This window comes from Carlito syrichta, unplaced genomic scaffold (assembly GCF_000164805.1).
Source record: "Carlito syrichta isolate Samal-C Ts95f unplaced genomic scaffold, Tarsius_syrichta-2.0.1 Scaffold288800, whole genome shotgun sequence".
Lineage (NCBI taxonomy): Eukaryota > Metazoa > Chordata > Mammalia > Primates > Tarsiidae > Carlito > Carlito syrichta.
In genome coordinates, this window is record NW_007232896.1 from 728 (window position 1) to 12012 (window position 11285).

The 11285-nt window shown below is 50.4% G+C and overlaps 1 protein-coding gene across 1 annotated transcript; it reads left to right on the plus strand.

The window, feature by feature from the left end:
- Window positions 1–6581: 6581 nt before the first annotated feature.
- On the plus strand, window positions 6582–11052 carry FATE1 (fetal and adult testis expressed 1). Its single transcript, XM_021710386.1, has 5 exons — window positions 6582–6687; window positions 7534–7661; window positions 9677–9783; window positions 10141–10219; window positions 10921–11052. Exons 1-5 carry the CDS (start codon window positions 6582–6584, stop codon window positions 11050–11052), a joined length of 552 nt encoding a protein of 183 aa, XP_021566061.1.
- The last annotated feature ends 233 nt before the right edge of the window (window positions 11053–11285 follow it).

Sequence of the window (11285 nt, forward strand, 5' to 3'; positions counted from 1 at the left end):
CATCTACTCAGATCTCCGGCTTGCCAGCCCCAGCGGTGCTGGATGCCTCCCTGCACCTGTCTCTCCACCCTCATCCTGTCCTGCCACATGCTAACACATAGGAGATAAGGAGAAGCAACCTTTTATTAGTTCTCAGGAATATTGTTCGGGAATGTACAAGAGCGCTTGCGCCCTGGACATGTCCTTCTCTAGGGGCTGTGACAATAGGGACAGATATTAGAAGGTCTCTGTATCAGTGTACGATGTGGTTTCTAAGCCCTTTTCTTTTTTTTTTTTTTGAGCTGGAGTCTCACTCTGTTGTCCAGACTGGAGTGCAGTGGCCGCTCCCGGCCACCACAACCTCGACCTGCTGGGCTCCAGTGATCCTTCCGCCTCAGCCTTCTGAGTAGCCAGAATTACAGGCATGTGCTACCACGCCCGGCTGATTTTTTGATTTATTATAGAGATGAGGTCTCGCGGCCCAGGCGGGTCTCGAACCTGCGGGCTCAGGCAATCCACTCACCTCAGCCTCCCAAAGGCGCGGGATTACAGGCTGAGCCACCGAGTCCGACTCTAAGCCCCTTTCTAAGAGTGAAGGACAAGTCAGAATGCAATAGGGGTTGGAGGGTGTTTTCTGGAACCTTCTTGAGCCAGCTCCTCCCAAGGACCTCCTCTTGGTCTTGCAGGGATCCTGGGGCACTCATATGACAACCTTGGTTTGCCACTCAGTCAGTAAACTGGGTCCTGCCCCACCCTTTGCACCCACCCAGCATTTCTGTCTTTAAACTGGGGGCTGCTTCACAGACGGGGGCGCTTGCCATTAACTTCCTGTCTGAACAAACGTGCAGCTTCTCAGGGCTGCGCTTCTCGCCATCGACCTTCTCGCCTTCCTCCAACTTCTTGGAGAGGCAGCTGCTGCTGGTGTTTCGAGCGGGTCAGTGTCGGAGACTTTGCAAAGCTTTTTCCACCTTCCTCATCTTTCTTGGCCATCTTCCTCTGGCCTCCAATTCTCCTGATTTCTACATATACATCACGTTGCAGTCGGTTGGGCATGGAGACAATCGAAAGCAGATGCATTTCCATCCGAGGAGTCACACGTGGTCAGGGGTTCTGTGAGGTTACCTTGTCCGTCTGATTCCCCCCTTCCTGGGGATCAGGAAAGAGTCTCTTCCCCACCAGCTCCAAGGGTTCCCCGGACACAGGAGCAAAGTGCCCTGGCCTCTGAGCTGGGGATAGGGTGAGAGGTGGGTGGACACTGGGCCACTGTATGACCAATAGGCAGGTGACAAAAATCCCTCCAGTCTCTGAACTTGCTGCCAGCTTTTAGGGGAAGGGATCCCTGGTCAGCAGAGAGAAGAGGACACAGAGGAAGGAGGCTGTGACTCTCTGTCAATGGCCAATGTCTTTAACTCCTGCTGTGGCGGCTCCCCCCCCCCCACTGTACCGATTTTCACCCAATGCAGGGAAGATGTTTCTACCAATCTGAGTCTCCTTGGGAGGTAGCGAGCTGCCCCGGGATGCATGCCTCTGGATCTTAGCAGTCATTGGTTGCAGGGGCTAGGGACATCAGTTGGGCTCAGTCTCCCGTTAGATCCTCCCTCTTAGGGTGGCCAAACTCTAGGGAGAACTTACCACACTCCCAGCCAGGCAGCGAGTGGTAGGATTAAGGGAAGGACAGCCCTTGTTTTTATCCACGCATTAGAGCGTGAGCTCTATGAGGACAGGGACCTTGTTGCCACCTCCAGTACCTAGTACACAATCAATTGATTCAAGACAGAAAACTGGAAATTGAGGCCGTCCTGTCCCCATTGGTGGAGCCATTTTTAGTTCCTTGCTCTGCTCACAAAGTGGCCTTCCTTCCAGGGGCCAGCTACAGTCCCTGCAATTTGACCCTGTGTCCATCTGTCTGTCCTTCCTGTCTCTTTAAGGAGAGGAGCAGCGACAGCTGCAAGGTTCTGCTAGTCCCTCTCCCCTTCCTCTCTGTCTGGGGAAGGTCCCTGTGGTTCCAGGGATGATCTCAGAGCCAGCTGCTTCCAGGAGCAGGAAGGAGAATTGTTTACAGGTCCATAAGGTTCATTAACACACTCAGAGGAAGTTCACAGCTGCCTGGAAGATCGGGGCAGCCTCACTCCCCTGCTTGGGACCGGACTCTGAGCAGAGCTGGGAAGCAGGAGGTCATCACACCTGATGACTTTTATGCTTTCCTACAAGTCACTTGGTATGAATCACCTCTTACATAGAGCTCCATTATAACAAAGTCAGAAGAGTAGATGTGATCTGGGTGGAAAAGCTGGGGTCTGCCTCGAAGCCCCGGTAGCCCCTAAAGTTCCTCCCTGAAACCAGGAAACTGTGCTTCAGCTCAGTCTTCCTTGTGAAGATGGGAAACTGAGGCTCAGAGCCAGGGAAGCTACTTGCTTCAGGTCCCCCATTGGTAGGACTAGGAGTCACTCCCATGTGTGCTGACCCAAGGGAGGTGGGAGCAGAGTGCCAGGCTGGTGGAACAGCTGGAAGAGGCCAATGGTTAGGAGGCTTTGGTGGAGGCAGACTGGCAGAGAGAGAGACACACACCGGCAGACGGGCAGGCAGCAGCCAGAGGTGATCTCCTGCCACGTGGGTGTGGCCTCTAGATATCAGCAAAAACTTGGATACAACTAAGCGGATTCATCTGGTCCCCAGTGGAAGCTCTGAGCTCACGATCACCTTTAGGGAAAGAGATGATGCGTTTTCTTTGGAGACACTTAGCTGGAAGGAGGGGAGAGTTTTTGCCTCTTCCCTTTCTGTTAATAAAATTGCTCTTATTTTAATAAAGATCCAAGCCCTCCAGCAGACAGTTCACAGGAAAGAAATACAGAAGATCAATAAACATGTGAAACATTGCCCAGGTTTATTCATAATTAAAGCAGCATAAATTAAAGCAACCATGAGATAGATATCATGTTTCATCCATCATAATGCTGCTTTTTAAATAGTTGCATAATATTTCTGCTGATAAGGCTGAGGAGAAACAAACGCTTTCTTCCCCTTCTTTTTTTTGAGTCAGAGTCTCACCTCAGGATCCCGAGTAACTGGAACTGTAGACATATACAGGCACACCCTCTCATTTCCTTTTTTTTTTGTAGAGATGAGGTCTCGCTCTGTTGCCCCAGCTGGTCTCGATCTCTTGGGCTTGTGCAGTCCTCCCACCGCGTGGGTATCCTCTTTTGAGGATCCTTTCACAATATCAGTCAATACAGGCTACACTCATACCCTAGAAGCCCACAATTCCATGGCTAGCCACCTGCTTTGCAAACAAATTTATGCATGTGTGTGCAAAGAGGCATCTTCAGGAATGCTCAGTGTTGCATTATTTGTCAAAGTGAAAAACTCTAGACACCCAAAATGTCGATCAGTGAGGGTGGAGCTGTGCCCTGAAATGCTGTGCTGGGTTTGGAGGAAAGAGTACATCTGTTCTGATGTGGAGAGATCTCCAAGGCACGCGGGTCATTTAAAAAGGGAAGTTGCAGGCGGGGCATGGTGGCTGATGCCTGTAATCCCAGTGCTTTGGGAGGCTGAGGCGGGAGGACTCCTCGAGCCCAAGAGATCGAGACCAGCCTGGGCAACAGAGCGAGACCTCATCTGTACAAAAAATAAAAGAAAAGAGAGGGTGTGCCCGTATATGCCTATCGTCCCAGTTACTCGGGATCCTGAGGTGAGACTCTGACTCAAAAAAATAAAAAAGTAAGCTGCAGAATGGCAGGTACCTCAGATGTAAGATCTCATTTGTGTAGAACACTGCACAATGCAAACATATAGACACAGCTCGCTTCCAGATGTGCTCTGATCCCTCCTTCCTCTTTACAGAACTACCTGTCCAAACTCCAGGTGAGCAGAACTTTCTACTGGCTGTAAGGTCTCTGCAACCTGTCATGCACAATTGGTCATGGGCTGTCCTGGACACAGGATCCACGTAAGACTTGATGGGTCTTTCTGCACCCTGGATGCTCTAGCCCTTTGTATCTCTAGGTTGGCATACCAGGCAGTTAGCTTTTCAGAATGGCCGGAATGTGAGTTTACAGTCACTTCAGAAGGAAATTGTGATGAAGATTATAATTATGAAAAGGTTAGCACGTCAGAGACATGCTAAGAGACAAGTTCAAAGTCACACAGCAAAGTCTGTCTCTCACCTCCCACTCGTCCTTGGCATGCCAAGAAAAGCAAGCATGCTAAGAAGGGGAGATGCCAGGGTCTCTGGGTGGCGCCAGGGACCTGGGGATTGGGAAGAAAGTCTCCTACCCTCTTTGAGTGACTTTAGGTGGTAGATTCCCATGCCAACAGGGAGTAGTGACTTCACATGCACCTGGGCCCAGTGCCCTTGTGTCCAGGAAGCCCAAGCAGGCCAAAGCCTGTTAGTCCCCAGAGGGGAATGTGGTCTGGGGACAGTAGCTCAAGATCCTGTGGGAGCAAGCAACCATATGACTCTGGCTCTGGTGACTTCTGTGTGCTCCTGACAATTCAGTCACTCTGTAAGGGGGAGGAGACTGAGGTCTAAAGGGGAAACTGAAGCCCAAAGAAGCAAAAGACTTGGCCAAGGTCAGACCTTGAGGTCATGGTGAGATAGCGTTGCCAGATAGAATCCAGGCTATCCAGTTCATCCGAACGTCGGATCAACCATGAATCTTTTTCAGAGTAAGTATGTCCCACGGGTTGCATGGAGCACACTTCCACTTAAAAAATGGTTTGGGGTTGGCCTGCCATTGAAACGTCCTTGGCGCCTGTATTTTTCTTTGTTCAACGGTTGGGCAGGAACCCATGCTCCCACCTCCCAGGCTCCTGAGTCTCACCGAGCACACTCAGGAGCTCCCCTGCTACTAAGGTGGCCTTCCAGAAAGCTCGAATTTCATCGCAGCTGCTCCACTAGAGCTGAGGGAGGGGTGCAGGAATGCAGGCAGACTATGGGACAGGTGGGGGGGTGGGCGTCGGGGAGGCAGCCTCAGACCCTGCTGCCCTCTCTCGGCTGGTCCTGGCTTCTCCCTTTTCTCCCGTTTTCCTTCCTCCCTCCCTTCCTTCCTTCCACCCTTCTCCCCTCCTTCCCTTTTTCCACCTTCCTGTCCTTCTCCCTCCCTCTGTCCCTCTCTCCCTCCTTCCTTTCTTCCTTCTCCTCCTTCCTGTTTTCCACTCCCCTTCCTCCTCTTCTCTCCACCAGCTGTGCTGGGTCCCTCTTATCAACAGCCTGGCTGTTCCCTAGAGTGAAGTCACCATTGGTATTTTTACCGATCAGTGTTCTTCTCCAGAAAAACAGAATTGATAGGATGTACGTATGCATATGCATAAGTATATAGAGGTTTATTTTAAGGAACTGGCTCACGTGATTGTGGGGTTGGCGAGTGTGAAGCCTGCAGGGGAAGCCAGCAGGCTGGAGGCTGAAGCCGATATTGATGTTTTCGTCCTGAGGCAGCATTTGGAAACCCCAGTCTCTATTCTTCAGGCCCCTCAGCTGATTGACTGAGGCCCCACTCCATGACAGATGATTCATGTTTTTTTTTTTTGAGTTGGAGTCACTCCATCGCCCAGACTGGAGGGCAGTGGCCGCTCCCGGCGACCGCAGCCTCGACCCGCTGGGCTCTGGCGATCCTTCCACCTCAGCCTTACGAGTAGCCGGAATTACAGGCACGCGCTATCACGCCCGGCTGATTTTTGATTTATTGTAGAGATGAGGTCTCGCTGCCCAGGCGGGTCTTGAACCCGCGGGCTCAGGCAATCCACTCACCCAGCCTCCCAAAGGTGCGGGATTACAGGCTGAGCCACCGAGCCCGGCTGCTTCATGTCTTTAATACAGTCAGTCGATTGTACAGGCCAACTCAGCCACAACATACCTGCCCAGTAACACCTGGACCAGTGTTTTATGGAGTCACTGGGGTCTAAAGCCCGATCCAGGTGGCACAAACCCCACCATCACAGCGGTCTAATCTGGGACTGACATCAGGGGGTTCGGGGCCTGAGACCCCTGGGGGATCTGGGGATTGCAGCCAGGTTTCTCCTCTCCTGTCTTTCTCTCATTTGGTTCCCATGGTTCCTGCCCAGGATGTCACATAAAGGCTACCTACTACTGCCTGGGCACTCGAGGCAGGATGTACTCTGCAGAGAATCTCTTCTGATAGGACGGTGTGGCCTGGATTACTGACCAGATCTGGGCTTGCAGGAGCCATAGCAGGCCTGGGACTTAACCCTCTTTTGCCACTGCCTGACTTTCGGGCCTTGTGTTAGTCTCTGCCTCTCCCTAGAAATGATAGAAGGTGGACACCCCTGCCCCTGGACAGGCAAAGTCAGGGATCCACGAGTCAAAGCCCTTCTCACAGGCAAAGGCTCAGAGCTGTATCTCTTCTCCTAAGTTGCTTACAGAGTAACAGCAGGGAAGGCCATGGGCCCAGCCAGCAAGATACAGCAGGGACAGAAGGTGCTGAGTCCAAGGCCTCAGCCCAGAGAGAGAGAGTCTGGCTCCACCCCCAGATTCGACTATATCTTCCTGAGCTTCTACCCCTCGAAGAGGTGATTTTCCAAGCGCCTCCTGTGTTCCCACAGCTTGTGCATCGGTAGCTGGAGATCACAGTGAACAACTGGCTGTAATGGCAGGAGGCCCCCCTAGCATCGAGGAGGAGCTGGAAATATCCTTGGCTGAAGAACTGGGTCATGGAGGCCAAGGACAAAATCAAGAGCACCTGGTGATAGCAGGTGAGGATCCCCGAAAATGCCCCTTGGCTATAGCCAACCATGTAGACAGGTGTCTACACCTACGCATGAGCATGTGTTTGTGTCTGGGTACTTGCGGGTCTGGTGACAGGGGAGCTGGCAGGGAGAGGGATAGATGATGTGAGCATTTTGCAGCTTGAGAGGAAAGAGAGTGGGAACAGCATGTGGGGTCCCTCTTTCTTCCCCTTGTCTATATTACCACGGTGTCCATCATGAAGCAATCAGAGGGCTCAATTTATAAGCTCAGTCAGATCAATTCTGTCTCCCAGCCCTCTAATGCCTTCCTCTGCCTCTTGGAATAAAATCCAAACTCCAAGAATCCCTGCAAGATCCTATCAGGGTCACATCCTCAAAATATGTCATGCTATATCATACCCTTTGTCTCTTTCATGTCTCTACCTCAATGTTGTCTCCTATTTGTCTAGAAACATCTCCTTCCTTCCACTGTGTTACACTGTTGTGATCATTTATGGAGCATACATCTGTGTGAATTCGCACTGATGGATCACTTTTGATTTGCACTTGCCACTCCCTATTATACATAAAGAGATGGTCAGTTTGTTAATGACTGGGATCTTGTTCTTGGGCATTGCTCTTTCTCTCTCTAGTCACCTAGCCCAGAGCTTGACCCTCAGTAAATACGTGTTGACCTTTGAACAGTTGAACAAACTGAGGCTCCCCTGGGATCAGCTGGTGGACAGTGGCAAATGGGTCAATGAATGATTTCTAAGAAGTTTGGGGACTATCTTCTTTCTGGTGTATCTTGTGTCCAGGAAGTCCCGGCACAACTTTTATGGGTGTTCCTGGGGCCTCTGTTCTTTTCTCTAGAAATTTTGGAGCGTGGATCTCGGACCCGGGGTGCTTCCCATAAGCGACAAAAGTTGGAGCAAAAGGCTGCTGGCACTGCTGCAGCCCAGTCAGTTTGGTCCAAAAGAGAGGTACTGTATAAGGGCCTCGTGGCCAGCTGGGCGGGGAATGCTGGTTGGAGGGGCTCCAGTCTGAGCATGGTAGGTCAGGTAGGGCTAGAAGTTGTCTGGGGGTAGGGAGGAGGGAGGAAGCTCCGGTGAGCCAAGCAGGCAAATGAGCACAGAAAGGTCCAGAAAAAGTCCTTTTTCTGTGCTGGGGAGTTGAACCCTGGGAGGCCAGAATGCCTGAAACACACATCGCTTGGGGAGTACATATATACTTTACTCTGCAATACTCTAGTGTGGGGAAGGACATTTTCCTTTATTTAAAATTACACACACACAGAGTAAGGCGAGTGAGACTCCTATGCTCTCTGGATGTTAGGGTATCCACACAAGTGAATCTGTCCATTTTATAGCCAATTCTTTAAGCTACATTCAATACGAGTGAGGGAAATTTCTAGAAAAATTGATGGCTATATTGTTGCAAAGGATACTGGATAAAGGCAGCCATTTTGGAGGAGGAGGGAAACTTGGACTGTTTTAGGGAATTACATGAGTTCCACAGTTCTGTAGTCAATCCTTTTAGCTACATTCACTGTGGGTATGGGCACATTTTAGAAAATGGTTGTGATAATGTTGCAAAGGTTACTGGGAAAAGGCAACAGGTTTGGAGAAGGAGGGAGACCTAACTGTTCTAGATAGTGGGTTACAACAAATGTTGAAATGATTCCATCTCTGATGCATAATGAGAAAAACAGCCAAATCAAGCTGCTCCAGAAGGTTGGACGCCAGTAAGTCACACATGTCTCTGAGACCAGGGGTAGATATACCCTCCAGATTAATTAAAGTTAATTATGAGGACTAGAAGTGTAGACTGTCAAAAAATATAGACATTATATTGAATTTAGAAATTAAATTTAGGAACTTAGAATTAAAACATCTAATTTATTAATTCTCTTTATTCATTTATTCATCTACTTATTTTTGAAAATAAGAATTAATGAAACTAACTCTGGGAGAGCCACCCACAATATACAAAGACAAGAACAATGAGTAATACTATCTTGCTGACTTGGAAAAATAAGTAGTGTGCCTTAAAAGGCACACAAAAATAGCGTTTTTTGAAAAAAATAACAAAGAAAAGCTGGGACTCACTGCAGTTTATAGGTTTCCCTATTCAATCATACACACACACACACACACACACACACACACACACACACACACACGCACACGCACACACACACACACACACACACTATAGTCTCAGGTTTTACAATGTATATAACTCCAAATAGAGTTTCTAAAAATAAAAAAAACAAGACGAATAACAGTTTTTGAACAGTTAAATTGGCCTTTTGCAAGTGAGCACAAGTAAAGGTATCACCAGCCTGAAGGTGTTGTGAAATTAATTCTTATGTGATGAGTTAATAACAAGCTGTTATCGCGGACAAACTCCAGCCACCAGCCACACATCCTTATTTTGCCTTCAAATCGCTCTCAAAAATTTTTTTTGTCCTTTTGATTCCAATCTATAGGAAAGTAAAGAGATAGTCTGATAATCGTTCTAGGAGAAACTCTGGATCAAACTCCTCTTTATCGTCCTGGGGTTTCCCTGTCACTCACTATCTTTTACATGCTATTTTGGAAGTACTGCAGAACATTCCCGGGTGACAGGTGAGCCTTGGCTGGCTGTTCATTTCTAAGAATGAGGCAAATAGAAGAGCCAGCCCAGGATGGAAGAACAGAACGTGGAAATCGGTGGTCTCCCAACCCACTGGCTCTTCAAAGGCATCAGAGATGGCTTGGCTCACCCAGAGAAGAAGTAGGTGATTTCCCAGTAGCCAGAGTTCGGTCCTTAGCTCTGACACTTACCAAGTATCCTTGGGAGTGAAGCCACCACGCCAGACTTCAGTTTCCCCAACTGCTGACTGAGGTTTTACATTTTTCACTAGTGTGTTCAGCTTCTCAACTGATGTCTGCAAGTGAAAGTTCTGGCAGAGGACAGGGACCACTTAGGTGGGGCTGGGCAGGCTGCTTTGACTGACCATTCCTTTTTTCAGAGACTCCAGATGCCAACATCCCGAATGTTGAGAGAACAGGGCCGTGACGATGCCCATCTCCAGGAGTATCCTGGCAACTTCCAAGGCATGAGATTCCATTATGAGCGGTAAGAGCTCTTTGGGCCCTGGATGCTTGGGCAGCGTCCAGAATGGGGTAGACAGGCGAGCAAGCAAACTGACTGGGAAGGAGTTGTGAGTGCTTGGAGTACCGCCTTGCCACAGACACTGAACCCCCTGGCTCCCTGCACATTCAGGGCCTCTGAGAAAGTCTGATTGGTGCTTGGCCCTCAGGCCCTAAGCTCTCTTTACCAGAGAAGAGGAGGACTGGAGGCTGGTAGAGTCACTGCCCTAAAAGCCCCCAGCTTTGCCTGCTTGGCCTCATGGCTTTCCTGTGCTCTTGTGCCTGGCCCTGTCTTGGACCACCAGTTACTCTGACCCTCTGTCTTTTTTTTTTTTTCTGCCAGTAATCCAGGGGCAGACATGATGACAGATATTAGCCTGGAAGAGATCAGTGGACTGGAAATGGAAGTCATGAGAAAAGAGGTAAGCAGAGATCCACTTGGCAGGCGGAGGCAGAGTCACAACGTCTTGGGGTAGACGGGACATGGCAGCTGGGGCCACCCCTTGAGGTTGCATCTTTCCCGGTAGCATTGGGGTTGGGACAGCTCTCTTCCTCTTCCTCCCAGCCACCATAGCTCTGACACTCTATCTTGATGCTCAACCTCAGACCTACCACTATCCCTGAGATGCTGGAAAGGGATAGGGGAAGAGAAGAGGAAAAGGAAGAAAGAACGGAAGAGGATAAGAATAGTTTATCCAGACAGAGTGGTTCAATGAAGTCTGAGAGAGAGGATTGCCTTTGTTCAAACCAAGCCCAGGCTTTTTCAGCAAGAAACGCCGTGGGCATGGGCCTGCAGAGGCATCGGTCCTGGTGGCCCTCTATGGGCCCTGAGTGGCAACCCTCCTGGTGCTGCCTCCATGCCTGCCTGCCCACCCCAGACTGGCAGAGCCCTTCCTTCCTTGGCTTCCCCAGTACAGCTGGGAAGGGCTGGCAGCGCCCAGAGACCTGGAGTGACCACCACGGGAGGGGCAGGGAAGCTGGGCCCGCCCACACTGCAGCTTGACCCTGGGTCCTGCAGACCCAGCCAGGCCCACCTGCTTCTCACCTGGGGATACTTTTGCCCCTCCCCAAAAGCAGCAAAACTCCTTCTTGAGTCAACTCCATGCCTTTGATTCCTTTGCAGCTGTACCTGATCACCGGGCGTCTGAACGCCCTGGAGGAGCAGAGTGCCACCTGGCGCCAGAGGGAGGCTCTGTTCTTCACTCTGCTGGCATCGGCTTGCATCGCCAACCTGTGGTTGTGGTTGCGCCAGTGATGTTTGGCCACTTGATGCGTGACCAGCCAGCCGCGAGCTCTCCCCACTTTCCTTCCTATCAGGGCTCTCTGAGTCTGGCTTCTGTGACCTCAGCATCCTGTCTGTTCCATCCTCTGTGGGCAGCGGTGTGGCTGTCTTCCTCTCTGGTTTGCTTCCACCTCGTGCACAGGGCTGTGCACAGATAGCATGCTCAATAAAAGTTCAGCCATGGCAGCAAAACCTTGCGTCCTGGA